Source organism: Salvelinus alpinus, chromosome 1 (genome assembly GCF_045679555.1).
Source record: "Salvelinus alpinus chromosome 1, SLU_Salpinus.1, whole genome shotgun sequence".
Classification (NCBI taxonomy): Eukaryota; Metazoa; Chordata; class Actinopteri; order Salmoniformes; family Salmonidae; genus Salvelinus; species Salvelinus alpinus.
Genome location: NC_092086.1, coordinates 60,550,788 through 60,572,579, shown reverse-complemented (window position 1 = coordinate 60,572,579; position 21,792 = coordinate 60,550,788). Strand labels below are relative to the sequence as shown.

At 40.7% G+C, this 21,792-nt stretch overlaps 1 protein-coding gene across 1 annotated transcript in view; it reads right to left on the bottom strand.

Annotated features, from left to right (window-relative positions):
- Nucleotides 1–19,994, bottom strand: part of pitpnbl (phosphatidylinositol transfer protein, beta, like) — a 40,106-nt gene extending 20,112 nt beyond the window's left edge. Inside the window, exons 1-7 of the mRNA XM_071412560.1 lie at nucleotides 19,871–19,994; nucleotides 19,168–19,198; nucleotides 16,145–16,290; nucleotides 14,109–14,200; nucleotides 10,373–10,380; nucleotides 10,205–10,279; nucleotides 9,840–9,923 (exon numbers count right to left, since the gene is read on the bottom strand). Coding sequence (XP_071268661.1) covers nucleotides 9,840–9,923; nucleotides 10,205–10,279; nucleotides 10,373–10,380; nucleotides 14,109–14,200; nucleotides 16,145–16,290; nucleotides 19,168–19,198; nucleotides 19,871–19,890 — 456 coding nt within the window. The 5' untranslated portion in view covers nucleotides 19,891–19,994. The remainder of the gene's footprint in view (nucleotides 1–9,839; nucleotides 9,924–10,204; nucleotides 10,280–10,372; nucleotides 10,381–14,108; nucleotides 14,201–16,144; nucleotides 16,291–19,167; nucleotides 19,199–19,870) is intronic.
- Between the last annotated feature and the right edge of the window lie 1,798 nt (nucleotides 19,995–21,792).

The following is a 21,792-nucleotide window of genomic DNA, read 5'->3' as shown; positions in this document are numbered from 1 at the left end:
CTTGATGTGGAATAGAGTTCCATGTAGTCATGGCTCTATTAAGTACTGTGTGCCTTCCATAGTCGGTTCTGGACTTGTGGACTGTGAAAAGACCTCGTGGTATGTCTTGACTGAACATGGAGTATAGGAGGTGACTGAGCATGCACCCCTGAGGGGCCCCCGTGCATGGGTGGTAAGGGTAGGCAACAACACATCTGCTACACTGATGCGCTACACGGTGGCCCTTGAGGGGTGCATGCTCAGTCCACTCCTGTACTCCATGTTAACTCACGACTCCAACACCATCATTAAGTTTGCCGATGACACAACAGCAGTAGGCCTGATCACTGACAACAACGAAACAGCCTATAGGGAGGAGGTCAGAGGCCTGGCTATGTGGTGCCAGAACAACAACCTCTCCCTCAACGTGCTCAAGACAAAGTAGATGATTGTGGACTACAGGAAAAGGAGGAAAGAACACGCCCCCATTCTCATTGACAGGGCTGTAGTGGAGCAGGTTGAGAGCTTCAAGTTCCTTGGTGTGCACATCACCAACAAACTATCATGGTCCAAGCACACCAAGACAGTCGTGAAGAGGGCACGACAAAGACTATTCCCCCTCAGGAGACTGAAAAGATTTGACATGGGTCCTCAGATCCTCAAAAAGTTCTACAACTGCACCATGGTGAGCATCACTCGAGCCAAGCTTCCAGCCATCCAGGACCTCTATACCAGGCGCTGTCAGAGGAAGGCCCTAAATATGGTCAAAGACTCCAGTCACCCTAGTCATAGACTGTGCTCTCTGCTACCAAGCGGTACCGCTCGCCAAGTCTAGGTCCAAAATGCTTCTTAACACTTCTTCTGCCTGCAATCCCATTAACGGGATGATATGACAACAGCCAGTGAAAGTGCAGGGCGCCAAATTAAAACAGAAATCTCATAATTAAAATTCCTCAAACATATATGTATCTTATACCATTTTAAAAAGGTAATATTGTTGTTAATCCCAACAAAGTGTCCGATTTCAAATAGGCTTTACAGCGAAAGCACCACAAACGATTATGTTAGGTCACCACAAACAGTCATTTTTCCAACCAAAGATAGGAGTCACAAAAAGCACAAATAGAGATAAAATGAATCACTAACCTTTGATGATCTTCATCAGATGACACTCATAGGACTTCATGTTACAAAATACATATATGTTTTGTTCGATAAAGCTCATATTTATATCCAAAAACCTCAGTTTACATTGGCGCCATGTTCAGAAATGCCTCCAAAATATCCGGAGAAATTGCAGAGAGCCACGTCAAATAACAGAAATACTCATCATAAACTTTGATGAAAAATACATGTTATTCATAGAATTAAAGATACACTTGTTCTTAATGCAACCGCTGTGTCAGATTTCAAAAAGCTTTACGGCAAAAGCACAATATTCAACCATCTGAGAACAGCCATACAGTTACCCCCCAAATTGTGCAGTCAACAACACTCATAAAAGCATTATAAATCTTCACTTACCTTTGCTGATCTTCGTCGGAATGCACTCCTAGGACTCCCACAAGAAATGTTCGTTTTGTTCGGTAATGTCCATTTATGTCCAAATAGCTATTTTTTTTGCGTGTTTGGTAAACAAATCCAAAGTCAGAAAGCGCGTTCACTAAAAGCTGGCAAAATGTCAAAAAGTTCCGTAACAGTCAGTGGAAACATGTCAAACAATGTATTGAATCAATCTTTAGCATGTTTTTAACATAAATCTTCAGTAACGTTCCAACCGGAGAATTACATTGACTTTAGATATGCGATGGAACAGAGCTCCCTCTCATGTGAACACGCATGGTCAGAGCATGGCCAGGTCATGGTAGACCTGACTATTTCCTGTCTCCTTCGGCCCCACTTCACAGTAGAGGCATCAGACAAGGTTCTACAGACTGCAAACTCATCCATATCCCACTGTTTGTTCAATAGGGGCTGTGTTGAAAATCTACCAACCTCAGAATTCCCACTTCCTGTTTGGATTTTTTCTCAGGTTTTTGCCTGCCATATGAGTTCTGTTATACTCACAGACATCATTCAAACAGTTTTAGAAACTTCAGAGTGTTTTCTATCCTATATGAATAATAATATGCATATATTAGCAACTGGGACTGAGGAGCAGGCAGTTTACTATGGGCACCTCTGTGCACCAAGCTACTCAATACGGCCCCTGCAGCCATAAGAAGTTAACAGCTTCTACCCCCAAGCTATAAGACTCCTGAACAGCTAATCAAATGGCTACCCAGACTACTTGCATTGCCCCCCCCCCCCCCCCCTCTTTTACACTGTTGCTACTCTGTTTATCATCTATGCAGTCACTTTAACTCTACCAACATGTACATATTGCCTCAATTATCTCGACTAACCGGAGTCCCCGCACATTGTACCAGTACCCCTGTATATAGCCTCACTATTGTTATGTTACTGCTGCACTTGAATTATTATTATTTATTTTTTTTACTTAACCTCACTAGGGTATGTGGGACGGTAGCGTCCCACCTCGTCAACAGCCAGTGAAACTGCAGGGCGCCAAATTCAAAACAGAAATCCCATAATTTAAATTCCTCAAACATACAAGTATTTTACACCATTTTAAAGATACACTTGTTGTAAATCCAGCCAAAGTGTCCGATTTCAAAAAGGTTTTACGACGAAAGCACACTAAACGATTATGTTAGGTTTGAGCCAAGTCACTGAAAAAGACAGCCATTTTTCCAGCCAAAGAGAGGAGTAACAAAAAGCAGAAAGAGATAAAATGAAATCACTAACCTTTGATGATCTTCAGATGACACTCATAGGACTTCATGTTACACAATACATGTATGTTTTGTTCGGTAAAGTTCAGAGCGCCAAATTCTAATTAATTACTATAAAAATTACTATAAAAATCTAACTTTCATTAAATCATACATGAAAGATACCAAATTGAAGCCACACTGGTTGTGATTCCAGCCAACGTGTCAGAATTCAAATAGGCTTTTCGGCGAAAGCAAACAATGCTATTATCTGAGGATAGCACCATTGTAAACAAAGAGAGAGAAGCATATTTCAACCCTGCAGGCGCGACACAAAACGCAGAAATAAAAATATAATTCATGCCTTACCTATGACGAGCTTCTGTTGTTGGCACTCCAATATGTCCCATAAACATCACAAATGGTCCTTTTGTTCGATTAATTCCGTCGATATATATCTAAAATGTGAATTGATTTGGCGCGTTTGATCCAGAAAAACACCGTTTCCAAATTGTGAAACGTGACTACAAAATATCTCAAAGGTTACCTGTAAACTTTGCCCAAGAATTTCAAACTACTTTTGTAATACAACTTTAGGTATTTTTTTTACGTAAATAATTGGTCAAATAGAAGACGGGATGATCTGTGTTCAATACAGGATTAAAACCAACTGTAGCTAGCTTTCTGGTCATGCGCTTCTAACAAACAGGACACTTCGAGTGACCCTCCAAGATGGCCGTACTTCTTCATTACACAAAGGAATAACCTCAACCAATTTCTAAAGACTGTTGATATCCAGTGGAAGCGGTAGGAACTGCAAGAAGGTCCCTTAGAAATCTGGTTTCCCAATGAAAATCAATTGAAAAGAGTGACCTCACAAAACAAAAAATCTGAATGGTTTGTCCTCGGGGTTTCGCCTGCTACATAAGTTCTGTTATACTCACAGACATGATTCAAACAGTTTTAGAAACTTCAGAGTGTTTTCTATCCAACACTACTAATAATATGCATATCTTATCTTCTGGGGATGAGTAGCTGGCAGTTTAATTTGGGAATGCTTTTCACCCAAAATTCCGAATGCTGCCCCCTACCCAAGAGAAGTTAACCAACAATGAAGTTAAGAAAAATAAGTGTTAAGGGCTTGTAAGTAGGCATTTCACTGTAAGGTCTACCTACACCTGTTCTATCGGCGCATGTGACAAATAACATTTGATTTGATATTGCACGTCCGCCTGCAGCTTGTAACTGCGCGTGCAGTTAGCAAGTGGCTAGTCAAAAACACTTAATTGAGACAATGCTGAAACATCAATCCAGGTTTGAGCGATTGACAACTTTTCTTTCAATTGATTTCGGCAAAAACAAATTGTATCTAGCAAATTCAGCAGGCTATGATGTGAAAAAGGCTATTAGAAGTGCCATCTTTCTTTTATTACGTATCGTTATTGGCTTATCAATGCACACGGCACTTTTTTCCTCCCACTCTTATAGATAAAATATTTTTTGAATGTCATAGAAGTTTTACTGTGCGTGAACTTTCAAATGCATTCTGTCATTACTAAATATGCAATTTGATATTTTAAATCACTTTTTTTTTTACACAAAAAATAAATAAATTCAGTCATCTTCCTCAAATTAAATGGATGATGACACAATGTTTACGAGAGTGAGGGATTCTGATCAGTGTCGCAGCTCAGACACTTCATTCAGGATAAATGGAATTAGCCTGCCCCGGAGCAGGTTAGTTCTGAAGCATTCATTGCCATAGAAATGTACCTGGCTAAAAGGTGAGCCACTTTTGTGGTACCAGTTACCCCGAACTTTGTATTTGGATTCATTAGGGATCCCCATTAGCTCATCACAATCCCCGCTGTTTGGTGCACAAATTTGTTTACATTCCTGTTAGTGAGCATTTCTCCTTAAAAAAAAAATCCATCCACTTGACAGGTGTGGCAGATCAAGAAGCTGATTAAACAGCAGGATCATTACACAGGTGCACCTTGTGCTGCGGGAAATAAAAGGCCATTCTAAAATGTGTACTTTGGTTACACCACACATTGTAATGCTGACTGCAGGATGTCCACCTCAGCTGTTGCCAGAGAATTGAATGTTAATTTCTCTACCATAAGCCACCTCCGTCGTTTTAGAGAATTTGGCAATACGTCCAACCATCCGCACAACCGCAGACCGTGTGTGTGAGCGGTTTGCTTATGTAAACGTTGTAGACAGAGTGCCCCATGGTGGCGGTGGGGTTATGGTATGGGCAGGCATAAGCTATGGACAACGAACACAATCGCATTTTATCGATCGCAATTTGAATGCACAGAGATACCGTGACGAGATCCTGAGACCTATTGTCATGTCATTCATCCGCCTCCATCACCTTATGTTTCAGCATGATAATGCACGGCCCCATGTCACTTCAGTGCAGCTTTTGACATCATCGATCATAGTCTGCTGCTGGAAAAACGTGTGTTATGGCTTTACACCCCTTGCTATAATGTGAATAAAGAGTTACCTGTCTAACAGAACACAGAGGGTGTTCTTTAATGGAAGCCTCTCAAACATAATCCAGGAAGAATGCGGTATTCCCCAGGGAAGCTGTTTAGGCTACTTTACTAACGACATGCCACTGGCTTTGAGTAACGCCAGTGTGTCTATGTATGCGGATGCCTCAACACTATACACGTCAGCTACTACAGCGACTGAAATGACTGCAACACTTAACAAAGAGCTGTAGTTAGTTTCGGAATGGGTAGCAAGGAATAAGCTAGTCCTAAATATTTCCAAAACTAAAAGCATTATATTTGGGACAAATATTTCACTAAACCTTAAACTATGTCTCGTAATGAATGATGTGGAAAGTGAGCAAGTTGAGGTGACTAAATTGCTTGGAGTAACCCTGGAATGTAAATTGTCATGGTCATGGTCAAAACATATTGATACAACAGTAGCTAAGATGGAGAGAAGTATGTCCATATTAAAGCGCTGCTCTGAGTTAACACTTAACACTACGTTATGGTCATTCAAAGACTATTTTTACTTGGGAAAAAGGATGACTGTGCGGGACCTTAAACAAGGCCCACAGGAACAGTGGAAGCAAAATAGCTCCAAAACAACAAAGATCCACCACCATATTTTACAGTAGGTATGGGGTTATTTTCTGCTTGTGAATCCTTATTTTGATGACATACCCACCACTGGTGTGCATGGTTAAAGAGCTCTACTTTCATGTCATCCTACAAATGAAAAAAACCTGGCGTTTGCTTCACGGCATTGGCACTTGGACTGGAACCGGTGCTATGGTCAGATCACATGACACTAGACCTCTTTGGACCTGCACACCCGTGGTGGGTTTGGTGTTAAAGGATGCATAAGCAGAAAATAACCCCATACCTACTGTAAAATATGGTGGTGGATCTTTGATGTTGTTATGAGGCTATTTTACTTCCACTGGTCCTGGGCCACTTGGTAAGGTCAATGCCATCATGAACTTTACCCAGTACCAGGACATTTTAGCCAAAAACCTGGTTGGCTCTGCCAGGATGCTGAAACTCAAGACAAATGTGGATCTTCCAGCAAGACAATAACCCCCAGCACACATCAAAATCTACAAAAATGGTCTCACAGTCCACGGACTTGACCACGGCAGGGCCGGTGTTATGGATTTTACTGAGTTACAGCCTTAGGGCTCAAAGTGGAGAAGAGATTGACTTCATCGCTACTTGTTTTTATAAGAAGCGTTGACAAGCTGAATGCACCGAGGTGTCTGTTTAAAATACTAGCACAGCTCAGACACCCATGCATACCCCACAAGACATGCCACCAGAGGTCTCTTCACAATCCAAGAACAGACTATGGAAGGCGCACAGTACTACATAGAGCCATGACTACATGGAACTCTAATCCACATCAGGAAAACTGATGCAAGCAGTCGAATCTGATTTTTTTTAAACATCTTATGGAACAGCAGGGACTGTGAAGAGGCACACACACAGGCGCTAGCACATGCACTTTACACAAACACACGTAAAATGTAATATTGTTGTATGGTGGTATTATACATTTTGTATTATAGATATGTAGTGGAGTAATAATGCTATATGATGTACAGTTTTATTTTTTGCTTAATGTGTAATGTAAGTGCCTTAATGTGTTTGTACCCCAGGAAGAGTAGCTGCCTTTGCAGCAGCTAACGGGAATCCCTAATAAAAAGAAAAACAAATGTAACCTACTTTTTTAAGTGATTTGTTTGACAATCAGATGAAAACATCATGACTGGCTGAGTTCATGCAACATTAAAAAAGGTAATACATTTTTACAGTACATTTTTTAATTCCATATCTACTATAAAACAAATTGTAAAAAATTAGGTCCAGTGAAGAAAATGTACCCCCTATGTAAATCAAAGGCCCATCCAAATGATTCATTATGGCGCTGGCCCTGAACCCCATTGAAAACTTGAGGTTTGAATTGAAGAGGACAATCCATAAGCGCAGACGAAGTATATCAAGGATCCGGAAAGATATTGTATGGAAGAATGTTCTAAGATCACTCACATTTCATTTGTTTTTTTAAGGATCAGTGCTGTTATCCTCGCAAGGTTAGGTAATGAAAAGGTATTTAAAAACCGGGGTGCCAATAATTTCAACCCTTATTTTTTGGGGAAAAAATATTACTTGTTAAACAAAATTGTTAAGTAATTGTTAAGTACAAAATAATTATTATTTATTTGATAGTCTTTTTTGCACATCTTTATCAAAGATGCCAATAATTTTATACCGAGTGTACACCACCGGTCAAAAGTTTTAGAACACCTACTCATTAAAAAAAAAAGTTTATTCTACATTGTAGAATAATAGTGAAGACATCAAAACTATGAAATAACACACATGGAATCATATAGTAACCAAAAAGTGTTGAAACAAATCAAGATATACTTTATATTTGAAATTCTTCAAAGTAGCCACCCTTTGCCATGGTGACAACTTCGCACTCTCTAAACCAGCTTCATGAGGTAGTCACCTGGAATGCATTTCAATTAACAGGTGTGCCTGTTAATTTGTGGAATCTCTTATCTTCTTAATGCGTTTGAGCCAATCAGTTGTGTTGTGACAAGGTAGGGGGTATACAGAAGATAGCCCTATTTGGTAAAAGACCAAGTCCATATTATTGCAAGATCAGCTCAAATAAGCAAAGAGAAATGACAGCCCATCATTACTTTAAGACATTAAGGTCAGTCAATACGGAACATCAAGAACTTTGAAAGTTTCTCAAAGTGCAGTCGCAAAAACCATCAAGCGCTATGATGAAACTGGCTCTCATGAGGCCCGCCACAAGAATGGAAGACCCAGAGTTACCTCTGCTGCAGAGGATACGTTCATTAGAGTTACCAGCCTCAGAAATTGCAGCCCAAATAAATGCTTCAGAGTTCAAGTAACAGACACATCAACTGTTCAGAGGAGACTGTGTGAACTAGGCCTTCATGGTCGAATTCCTGCAAAGAAACCACTACTAAAAGGACACCATTAAGAAGAAACTTGCTTGGGCCAAGAACCACGAGCAATGGACATTAGACCACTGGAAAATTTGCCCTTTGGTCTGGAGTCCAAATTTTATATTTTTGGTTCCAGCTGCCATGTCTTTGTGAGACGCGGTGTGGGTGAACGGATGATCTCCGCATGTGTATTTCCCACCGTAACGCATGGAGGAGGTGTTATGGTGTGGGGGGTGCTTTGCTGGTGACACTGTCTGATTTATTTAGAATTCAAGGCACACTTAACCAGCATGGCTACCAAAGCATTCTGCAGCGATACATCATCCCATCTCTGGCTTACGCTTAGTGGGACTATCATTTGTTTTTTAACAGGACAATGACCCAACACACCTCCAGGCTGTGTAAGGGCTATTTTACCAAGAAGGAGAGTGATGGTGTGCTGCATCAGATGGCTTGGTCTCCACAATCCCCGACCTCAACAAAAGGGATTAGTCGGACCGCAGAGTGAAGGAAAAGCAGCCAACAAGTGCTCAGCATATGTGGGAACTCCTGGAAAAGCATTCCAGGTGAAACTGGTTGAGAGAATGCCAAGAGTGTGCAAAGCTGTCATTAAGGCAAAGGGTGGCTATTTGAAGAATCTCAAATATATTTTGATTTGTTTAACACCGTTTTGCTTACTACATGATTCCATGTGTGTTATTTCATAGTTTTGATGTCTTCACTACTTTTCTACAATGTAGAAAATATAAAAAATAAAGAAAAACCCTTGAAAGAGTAGGTGTTATAAAACTTTTGACCAGTACTGTATATGGTTGAGGGGGAAGCTGATGTAACTATCTTGACTTTCAACAGCAAGTTCTGAAACAAAGCTCCAGGACAAGAATTTCAGAGGAGCAGAAGGCCGTTTAGTCAGGATAACCCTGAAAAAAAAGCAACTGTTACAGCCAAGTTTGCTACGATGCACTCGAATGGTAAGACAAAGTGGCCCTGACACATGAATATTGCACCTCTGCTGGAGTTCAAATGAGACATTTTTCAGTTTAATTGTGCTGCCCAAACTCAGTTTCCACTTCCATCAACTAGGGATGTAAAACAACTGTTTACTGTTAAGTTCGGAACCACCTCTTCAATGTTGGGTGATTATCTTCATCTCACTTTAACCTAAATGAAATTACTTTTTTTTTTTAATGATACTTAAACTTTTAAATTTGTCTCATCTTTACTGACTTACAGGTGCAAGAAGGGCTTTGAATGTGGATGGGTTGTCAGGTTCTCATAAAAAAGTTCGACATTAAATATAAATAGTTTATAAATTTGACAGCAGCTCCCAGGTTGAAGATCCCTGCAGCTATACATTGTTCATTTACAAAATCATGACATCAAAAACAAACAGAACAAGAGGTTTGATGTTTTTGGGGTAAGATGAGGTAAGACAGTGGTCCTAGCCTCATTATGTAATTTTCAACAATTAAGGAACGCATTTAATTTCTTGAAGTTACAAAATCAGCAATAGGACATTTTATGGTTTTAAAAATCAATTTTCAACAGAAATAATTCATTTCCTCTAGAGGGGGTCTCTAAAAGGAACTTACCACATCATCAACTTGTGATCGGTCAGCGATGTCAATTGGAACAACCTCAGCCTCCTCCCATTCCTCTGGGGAAAGACTATGGGGCTTCAAAGAGAAAGTGAGGGGGACTGATACTGTTAACACGTTTCCACAGGTGTAATAACAGATTAGGGGAAAAAATTACATTACATATATCTTGATAAATGCAACAGAGTTCATTATCTCGGCATAAATTCATGCAGATTATATTGGTAAAGACATTGCAATTCGAGAAGATTCTGAATTTCAGAATGATATTTAGTTTTATTATTGCCCAATCCCAATACTGTGTTAAGTCCACATTAGTGTAATAATTACTCGGGGGGGGGAAATTAAGAAATTCTCACATTTTCTGTGGTCCCCATGTCTAGTTTGTGCCAGGTCTCAATCTTAATGAAAAAGTCATCCTTCATGTATTCATTCTGCGAAAAGAAAAATAAGTAAAAATGTCTGCATAATGTATACACGCACACTGTAAACAAAAAAAAAAGGTATTATAAATGAAAAACACTTACGGTCACAACTGCATGATCCCAGATTTACAGCAAGACGAACAAGGTAGATAGGGGAAAAAGAGAAAAGAAATAGGAAGATACGTGATAATAGAACATTAAGGATGTTTCTACTAAAACTTTACCACAGCAGTATAATTAGCCACACATACGAATCCAAGCTATAAATCAATTACAAGTTATTTTTGGAGCTAGATACACCAAAGTTGGTGCACATATTCTTACTATATTGCTGTGCTTCTAAAAATCAAGTTAGATTGGATCGTGCCCATCTCTCCCATTTATTTGGGATTGAGGTTAATAGCGGAATCTAAACTCGTCCTATTTTTAGGACCCTGTCTTTCAAAGAATTCGTAAAAAATCCTTAACTTCACAGATCTTCATCGTAAAGGGTTTAAACACTGTTTCCCATGCTTGTTCAATGAACCATAAACAATTAATGAACATGCACCTGTCGAACGGTCGTTAAGACACTAACAGCTTACAGACAGTAGGCAATTAAGGTCACAGTTATGAAAACTTAGGACACTAAAGAGGCCGTTCTACTGACTCTGAAAAACACCAAAAGAAAGATGCCCAGGGTCCCTGCTCATCTGTGTGAACATGTCTTAGGCATGCTGCAAACAGGCATGAGGACTGCAGATGTGGCCAGGGCAATACATTGCAATGTCCGTACTGTGAGACGCCTAAGACAGCGCTACAGGGAGACAGGACGGACAGCTGATCGTCCTCGCAGCGGCAGACCATGTGTAACAACACCTGCACAGGATCAGTACATCTGAATATCACACCTGCGGGACAGGTACAGGATGGCAACAACTGCCCGAGTTACACCAGGAATGCACAATCCCTCCATCAGTGCTCAGACTTTCCGCAACAGGCTGAGAGAGGCTGGACTGAGGGCTTTTAGGCCTGTTGTAAGGCAGGTCCTCACCAGACATCACCGGCAACAACGTCGCCTATGGGCACAAACCCATCGTCGCTGGACCAGACAGGACTGGCAAAAAGTGCTCTTCACTGACGAGTCGCGGTTTTGTCTCACCAGGGGTGATGGTCGGAGTCGCGATTATCGCCGAAGGAATGAGCGTTACACCAAGGCCTGTACTCTGGAGCGGGATCGATTTGGAGGTGGAGGGTCCGTCATGGTCTGGGGCGGTGTGTCACAGCATCATCGGACTGAGATTGTTGTCATTGCAGGCAATCTCAACGCTGTGTGTTACAGGGAAGACATCCTCCTCCCTCATGTGGTACCCTTCCTGCAGGCTCATCCTGACATGACCCTCCAGCATGACAATGCCACCAGCCATACTGCTCGTTCTGTGCGTGATTTCCTGCAAAACAGGAATGTCAGTGTTCTGTCATGGCCAGCGAAGAGCCCGGATCGCAATCCCATTGAGCACGTCTGGGACCTGTTGGATTGGAGGGTGAGGGCTAGGGCCATTCCCCCCAGAAATGTCCGGGAACTTGCAGGTGCCTTGGTGGAAGAGTGAGGTAACATTTCACAGCAAGAACTGGCAAATCTGGTGCAGTCCATGAGGAAGAGATGCACTGCAGTACTTAATGCAGCTGGTGGCCACACCAGATACTGACTGTTACTTTTGACCCCTCCCCCCTATGTTCAGGGACATATTATTCCATTTCTGTTAGTCACATGTCTGTGGAACTTGTTCAGTTTATGTCTCAGTTGTTGAATCTTGTTATGTTCATACAAATATTTACAGGTTAAGTTTGCTGAAAATAAACGCAGTTGACAGTGAGAGGATGTTTAGATTTTAGTTTGACAGTGAGAAGAGTTTAGATAATAGTATGTAGGTAAAACACTATTATTGCACACAGAGTGAGTCCATGCCACTTATTATATGACTTGTTAAGCACATTTTTACTCCTGAACTTATTTAGGATTGCCATAACAAAGGTGGTGGATACTTATTGACACATGACATTTCAGCTTTTCATTTAATACATTTGTATAAAAAAATTACACTTATACATTATGAGGTATTGTGTGTAGGCCAGTGACAATCAATTTTAAATACAGGCTATAACAACAAAATGCGGAAAAAGTTCCGGTGTGTGAACACTTTCTGAAGGCACTGTATAAGCTAACTCATTACAGACCGTTCCCCATCAGACTGTCACTGCTCCATCATGTGTGTGCCACACAGACACTTTAGTCCTGCATCGGGTCGGATACCCACGGTTCCCCGCGGGTGATCAGCAACAAAAAAAAAAGAATCCACTGGTTGGTGGAATGAAAACATTATTTCAACCCGTGGGTCAGTTCGCGGTTCCGAACAATTACATTGCGGGCCGAAAACATTTTAAATCAAGATAATGAACCTTAAAAACCCAGGAGCTTGATGCACTTCCTTTCTGTGAGCGGCAAGGCAGACATAAGGCTATCAGCCACACACGCATTGAGTTTGTGTGGAGCCGGGAACTGTCCCTTATTTATGTGATGCTAAAACTTTCCATTTTGTCCACGCAGAGAGCTTATGGTCCCCTCTCCCCACGTGAGAATATGACACATTGCCAAGTTCACTTTCCCTGAATAGCCTAGCTCACAGGAAAATTGCTAACATAGGCCGAACCAGAGAAATAAAAAGGTTATATAGGCTACAAGATCAGTGGAAACAGGTGCTGCGCGAGTGAAATCCCCAGTTTGGAAGGACAACAACGCGGTAGATGGAGACAGCTTGCACAAAGTGCAAGCAGGTAGGCCAATTTGTTTTGATAATTAAGTTAATTATTACATTCATTCAGGCTTTCATTCATTAGACCATATAGTGTAAACCGGTTCATCTGGTAAAAGCTTGAGTAGTCTAAATAAATATTGCCTATTTCCGCAGACAATATTTGATTCAGGGAATAATTTATTCAAGTTTGAATTAAGCCTAAACTATTTGATTATCTAAACAATATTGAATGTAAGGGTAGGCCTATTGTTTTGTTATGTCGATTATAGGCTTTCATTAGGTAAAGGCTAATTAGAAGGCTATTTTTCTCAAAGTGATTTGAGTGATGCATCACATTATGAAAAGATTTCGTTCTTAATTTTTATGCAAATGTTGAATAGACAGGCAGACAAGTTTACTCAAGCAAGAAAGAAGAATAGTAGTAATAATTATTATTATAATAAAGCCTACTACTCTGGAACATATAAACAATTAAACAAATTGATGTTATATGACGGGTAACGGATCAGCTCTCGGGAATAATTATATGTGTCAGGTTGCAAATAAAAATCTGTCCCGATGTCTGGTATCGGGCTCGGAATTGATGTGGCCGGCGTGGAACAGGCGCAACTCCAAAACACTGACCAGTGCAGGACTCCAACATACACATCTGTTCCACGCTGAAGCTCCACCATAAGGAATATTAGAACATATCTGCCTGCACTTAGCCTCTGCCCAGGCTTTCAAAAACATTATGCTTAGTCATGATTCATCCAGTTGGTGCATTCGATTTTGAGCTATAGCAAAACTTTTGTTAAAGCATTTTGTTTTTCACACATTTTTGGGGTTACGATACCATCCTATATCACAATGTTTTATGGGTACATAATCACAATAGGACAAAGGTTGACATTGCCCAAACCTATAGATGACTGCTTTTTTCGAGAAGAAATTGTGACCACAGAATCAGAGAAAACCAGATGCTATGAATATTATTCACGAGATAACTTGAGCTGGAAACTCAATCAAACCCCTCACACACACACACAGTCCTGAACACTCACTGGTGCGACAATAGGGGTAGGCATTCCAAGCTTTCTCGTGGAAGACAAGGGCTCCCTCTGGAGCAAACATCTGGATGAAACTGGGTACCTTGCTGTAAGGGTGAGAGGATAGAATGGATTCATTCATGCAACAAAAACAGTTATGAGTTACTGTTTTAACACAAAATGTACTCCAAGTAGGGTTCTTATACTTTCAACACAGGTGGAAGGAATCAACACAATCAGTAAATAAAATGTAAAAAATTGTCGCTAATGGTAAAAGTAATTGAAAGTTCTACATACTCAACTAGCTAGCTACCCTCTGACTGAAGCCATTTTCCAGTGACAATGGTTTGTTCTGTATTGGGATTTCCATCAAACTATTTTTATGCAAAGTCCTCTTGTACCCCAAAACTTCCTTGAACTGCAAAGCATGTATTGGGGACCAGCGTTTATCACCGTTTGAGGTGTGGAAAGCCCAGCTCACACTTTTATGATGTGGTTTTCTAGGTCTACAAGTTGACAAAAAAAAGCTACTCATAATAGGTTGTGTTCAATACACTGCAACTGTTACAAAAGGGGGGAAGTGATCAGTTCTCTCTGGCTACAGATATGCATTTTGACAGACAGGCAAAATGTGTGAATGTGTAATTACACTTTAACCCGGCACTTAGTAGAGATCGTTTATTTCTTTTTATGAAATGAGAAAAAATATGCCCGGCACTTGACATGGTTGGATAGAATTAGAGTAGGCCTAATAATCACATGGATGATGTTAAGCCAAGTGATATACAGATAAGTGTTTCCTTTATTTTGGCAGTTGAGTAAATGAGGGATACAAAAGTATAACGAAAGCAGGTGCTTCAACACAGGTGTGGTTCCTGAGTCAATTAACATCTCATTATTAGAGTCAAGTATTAAAAAGCCCAGTTGCCCATTAGTTTTGGCAACCATGGCTAGAAGAGGAGATCTCTGTGACTTTAAAAGAGGGGTCTCAAAGGAGCATAGGGGGTTTAAAGGGTGTGTGTGTCTCAGTCACCAGACCCTAACCTAATTTAACTTTTAGCCTGCGATAAGAGTTTTCCACCACCACCAAAACACCAAATGATGGAATTTCTCCAGGAATAATGGTGTTCCATCCCTCCTATAGAGTTCCAGACACTTGTAGAATCTATGCCAAGGGGCAATGAAGCTGTTCTGGCGGCTCGTGGTGGCCAAATGCCCTTCAAGACACTTTTTGTTGGCGTTTCCTTTATTTTGTCAGTTACCTGTATATAATGTGCATGATGCAGTGGAAATTGTGATATATATTTTAATGGAATTAGCTAAGTAAATTTAGAGTCATGTGGTGCTTTGTTGTGTTGGCCTACCAGCGAAAAAAAAGCTGAATAAATTACAGAGCTCGGTCATTTCCAATAAGTAGTATGGGTGGGGCTCGGTCTATGAGTTTGTTTGAAACATGATATGGTGGTTACCACTTTATTATATATCCCCTTAACCATACTCTCATCATGTACACTTTCCACTTCCAATCTGCGAAATGTTGGCTAGAGAGATAGAGTGGGAACGTTTAACCACTCATTAGAAAACGTTCACATGTAGCGTATTGAAACCTAATTCATCTAAAAAATTCTAAAATGTTCAATTCCAACACCCTATTTCACTAGTCTATAACGTCAACTACTTCGAAACAAATGTATTTTGTAAATGACGCTGCTAGCTTAGATTATCCAAAATGATCGTTGTACAATGCCAAAACTGAACTGTTTCACTCCATTTTTCTTGTTCTGATTGTAAAAATGCATAGGTTAGCCTAATGTTTTCTTGCTCACCTAATAGGAAAATGTTAATATAGATTGCTACGCTTCCAAAAAAATGAAATACATTAAATCCCTACCTGTTGAGAAGTATTTACATCCCTAGCAGAATGCATCTTGCAGCGTTTTTTACACTTTGAAGTAGGCTAATAGTGAAGTATGCTCATTGCATGTAATAGAAAAAAGGAGAGCAAATGTGTAGGACAGATCCACCAGATGTATTTTTCCAGATGTACTCACCTGTGTATGTGGTAGATCTTGTGCGTGTATTGGCCTTTCTCTCCATCCTTTTCATATGGTTCATTTCGAAGCACTTCAATACCCTCTCCTCCTCCAGTGTTATTCTTGCTAGCCTCAGCAACAGAGAACAGCTGGCCGACCTGGTACTGTAAATGAGTGAAGACGTTACATAAGTATGTATGTGTAGCTAATGTAGCCAGCCTCCCACCAGCTTAATCAGTTCACAGCATGAGAAATAAGACACGGAAGTTGGTATTCGATGTGGTAGATGCTGAATTACACTGAACAAAAATGCAACAATTTCAAAGATTTTACTGAGTTAAGAGTTCAGATAAGGAGATCAGTTAATTGAAATACATTCATTAGGCCCTAATCTATGGATTGAACATGACTGGGAATACAGATATGCATCAGTTGGTCACATACACCTTAACAAAAAGGTAGGGGTGTGGATCAGAAAACGAGTCAGTATCTGGTATGACCAGCATTTGCTTCATGCAGCGCAACATCTCCTTACTTACTTACCCTATTTTTTTTATTGCAGTGTCATGTACACGTTTAAAGTGGGGTTTAAATACAAAACAAAACTGACAATACAACATTCCTAACAGTTACATACCAAAAAAACACAACAAAAAAAACGTTAAAAAGACTAGCCTGCTGGCCTTATTGAGTCGATAGGAACATTAGTCCGAGCTATTTAGGAGGGATATCACACCTGGCACAAATGATTGTCTAGTTCTGTTTTTCCTGCTGAGGGGTGCCCTATACCTGCGCCCAGAGGGGAGTAGTTCAAAGTCCAGGTACAGGGGGTGGCTTGGGTCTAAAATGATTTTGAGCCTTGCAGAGGGCCCTGACCTTAAAGATCTCATCCAGGCCTGTCTGACTCCAAGCACCTTGCTTGCTGTGGTGATAATCCTTCTCAGTATATTTCTCTGGCTGACAGTGGCATTGCCAAACCAACAAACAAACATACTAATTCCACTGATTTCAAAACTTGATCCTCCAGAGAGGGGAGAGCAACAGTTCCACTACAAAATCAAAAAAATTAAAAGCCACGTTCGACAGGATTACCAACACAGAATGACAAGCTCAAATAGACAAAAGCCTTCTAAATGGCAGACCAATCCGAACTCATCTCTCAGCATGTCCAGCGACTCATTATCTCAGCCAATCATGGCTAGTGGGAAGGTTCCCAACTTTTTCTGTGGCTTAACCAACAAGGCTGGTAATAACCATTTTATTAGTATTTACAGATTGCATGCAAGTTTGTTATTTAGACACGTGAAAGTTCACATGTTCGAGAAGGCATTTCTGACAACAAAAAACACATTTTGATAAAACACATTTTATTACGTTCAAACGGCTCTCCTGTGAAGTCGTGACTTGCGACATATGCCTAGTTTCCTGAATTGGGTCACATATTTAGCCAAGGAGCACGTTCTGATTGGCGAGTGAGGGGTAAGCCTCGACACACCCAAAACTGGTTTATTCATCAAAACCCATCCCTTTCAAATCAAATTGTATTGGTCACATACACATGATTAGCAGATGTTATTGTGAGTGTAGCTTAATGCTTGTGCTTCTAGTTCCGACAGTGCAGCAATATCTAATAAGTAATCTAAGCATAGTTTCCTAAGGACTAGAAGCGAGGTGACCCCCTCTGTCGGTGCCATCTTGGTAATTCGCGCCACTGCCAGCAACTGCGCCAATAACTGTGGTGGTGAAAATAGCTAAACTATTTGACCCCCTCAAACCTACAGCGCTACCGCTTAGATTTACCACTGCATTAGGTTTGTTAAAATAGAGGCCATAGAGTTCATCAGGCTGTTGTTTGTGGCCTGTGGAATGTTCTTCCACTCTTCAATGGCTATGCGAAGATGCTGGATATTGGCAGGAACTGGAACACTCTGTCGTACACGTCAATCCAGAGCTTCCCAAACATGCTCAAAGGGTGACATGTCTGGTGAGTATGCAGGCCATTGAAGAACTGTGACATTTTAAGCTTCTAGGAATTGTGTACAGTTCCTTGAGACATGAGGCTGTGTATTATCATGTTGAAACATTAGGTGATTGTGGTGGATAAACAGCATGACAATGGCCCTCGGGATCTCGTCACGGTGTCTGTGCATTCAAATTGCCATCGATAAAATGCAATTGTGTTCATTGTCCGTAGCTTATGCCTGTCCATACCATAACCCCACCGCCACCATGGGGCACTCTGTTCACAACGATGACATTAGTAAATCACTCACCCACACGATGTCATCTGCCCAGTACAGTTGAAACCCGGGATTCATCCATGAAGAGCACACTTCTCCAGCATGCCAGTGGCCATCGAAAGTGAGCATTTGCCCACTGAAGTCAATTATGAAGAGCATGCAGATGAGATTCCCTGAGACGTTTTCTGACAGTTTGTGCATAAAATTCTTTGGTTGTGCAAACCCAGTTTCATCAGCTATCCATGTTGCTGATATCAGACGACCACACAGGTGAAGAAGATGGATGTGGAGGTCCTGGGCTGGCATGGTTACACGTGGTCTGCAGTTGTGAGGCCAGTTGGACGTACTGCCAAATTCTCTAAAACATTGGAGGCGGCTTATGGTAGAGAAATTAACATTAAATTCTCTGGCAACAGCTCTGTTGGACATTCGTGCAGTCAGCATGCCAAATGCTCGCTTCCTCAAAACATCTGTGGCCTTGTGTTGCATGACAAAACTGCATATTTTAGAGGCTTTTTATTGTCCCCAGCACAAGGTGCACCTGTATAATTATCATGCTGTTAAATACGATTCTTGATATGCCACACCTGTCAGGTGGATGGATTATCTTGGCAAAATTGAAATGCTCACTAACAGGGATCTAAACAAATGTGTGCACAAAATTTGCGAGAACTTTTTGTACCTATGGAAACATTTTGGGATCTTATTATGAAACATGGACCCACAACGTCACATTTTACGTTTATATTTTTGTTCAGTGTATGTGTTTGGCTAAACGAAATATTGAATCCATGCTCTTACCTCTTCAACTGAACAGGGCAACAGCACTTGGCTATCAAGAGATGGAGGATAAAGAAAAAGGGACATACAAGTCAATACAATTGGCTAAGTAGTTATTGTGTTAACATTAAGAGTTTACTCAACTCCACGATATGTTGAGTAAAGTCTGCTTTCCGGACCATAGTATGGTATCATCAGTTCGTGCTATAGTAGATTACATTCCACACGTTAGCATCGCCGCTAGCTTGCTACGAACAACCAAGGACAGGTTCGAAATTGACTATCCGTAGAGCCGCTATCGCGTTCGCTATCTAGAGACAATGGCTAGCTAACGTTAGCTATACTTCTACACTAAGTAACGTCAGCTAGCTAGCTATCACCGATCATTCAACATTTCTGAAAACCTGTCATCGGCTCAAGGAGTGCCATATTGTAGTGATATCTACCTATGCATGTCCCACAATTGCGAGTTACATTAGCTAGTCTAATAGACAGCCAGTATTAACGAACACAAACATTGACATAGCTTGACTAACGTTAACTAGCTGAAGCTGGGTGGCTACCGTAGTAGCTAGCCAGCCGCTAACCAAATCACAGCTTCAAATTCCTCCTTGCATTAGCTATGTTATGCATTAAATAACACATTTTTATATATTGTGGTAACGATTAAGAGTCATGATGGACGCTATGATATAAATATAATTCGCGTGCATAATGTACTCACTATTCCTTTATGAGTACCATCCCGAACGTGGACTGAACTGCTTCTTCTTTAAATGTGTATTGAAGGATCACAACTAAGGCGCATATACCGCCCCCTACTGTACTGGATGGCTTGTGTACATCGCCGCGGGCCTCACAGTGTCTCGCATGTGGGCGTGCTGGCAGCATATAGCAGCTTTTCGATTGTGCAAAAAGAATTCAGCAGAGCAAGTTTGTATGAAGGTCTTGTTATTAAATGGGTAAATAGTGTAATCCATTTTCCATGTCATGAATTTATTCACAGATAAATAGTAATATGCTCTAAACCGAACTGGTGACAAACACACTTTGCTGCCCTGTTTCCAATCGTCCACATGGCTGGGTGAACCTATTCAAGTAAGTAAATACTTTTCAAAAATGTTAAAACAAATGATGTATTATTAGCTAACTAGCTACAGTGCAGGCTAACTCAAATTAGCTAGCTAGTTGGCTAGCTAGCTATCTAGCCAACTTCACATACTGTATAGATAGCTAGCTAAGTGAATGAAATATCACAATCTACCTACAGTTGAAGTCGGAAGTTTACATACACCTTAGCCAAATACATTTAAACTCAGTTTTTCACAATTCCTCACATTTAATCCTAGTAAAAATTCCCTGTTTTAGGTCAGTGAGGATCACCACTTTATTTTAAGAATGTGAAATGTCAGAATAATAGTAAAGAATGATTTATTTCAGCTTTTATTTCTTTAATCACATTCCCAGTGTTTCAGAAGTTTACATACACTCACAATTAGTATTTGGTAGCATTGCCTTTAAATTGTTTAACTTGGGTCAAATGTTTCATGTAGCCTTCCACAAGCTTCCCACAATAAGTTGGGTGAATTTTGGCCCATTCCTCCTGACAGCGCTGGTGTAACTGAGTCAGGTTTGTAGGCCTCCTTGCTCGTACACGCTTTTTCAGTTCTGCCCACAAATTTTCTATAAGATTGAGGTCAGGGCTTTGTGATGGCCAATCCAATACCTTGACTTTGTTGTCCTTAAGCCATTTTGACACAACTTTGGAAGTATGCTTGGGGTCATTGTGCATTTGGAAACTATTTGCGACCAAGCTTTAACTTCCTGACTGATGTCTTGAGATGTTGCTTCAATACATCCACATAATTTTCCTGCCTCATGATGCCATCTATTTTGTAAAGTGCACCAGTCCCTCCTGCAGCAAAGCACCCCCACAACATGATGCTGCCACCCCCGTGCTTCACGGTTGGGATGGTGTTCTTTGGCTTGCAAGCCTCCCCCTTTTTCCTCCAAAAATAACGATGGTCATTATGGCCAAACAGTTCTATTTTTGTTTCATCAGACCAAAGGACATTTCTCCAAAAAGTACGATCTTTGTCCCCATGTGCAGTTGCAAACCGTAGTCTGGCTTTTTTATGGCGATTTTGGAGCAGTGGCTTCTTCCTTGCTGAGCGGCCTTTCAGGTTATGTCGATATAGGACTCGTTTTACTGTAGATATAGATAATTTTGTACCTGTTTCCTCCAGCATCTTCACAAGGTCCTTTGCTGTTGTTCTGGGATTGATTTGCACTTTTCGCACCAAAGTACATTAATCTCTAGGAAACAGAACGCATCTCCTTCCTGAGCGGTATGACGGCTGCATGGTCCCATGGTGTTTATACTTGCGTACTATTGTTTGTACAGATGAACGTGGTACCTTCAGGCATTTGAAAATTGTTCCCAAGGATGAACCAGACTTGCGGAGGTCTACAGTTCTTTTTCTGAGGTCTTGGCTGATTTCTTTTGATTTTCCCATGATGTCAAGAAAAGAGGCATTGAAATACATCCACAGGTACCTCTCCAATTGACTCGAATGATGTCAATTAGCCTATCAGAAGCTTCTAAAGCCATGACATCGTTTTCTGGAATTTTCCAAGCTGTTTAAA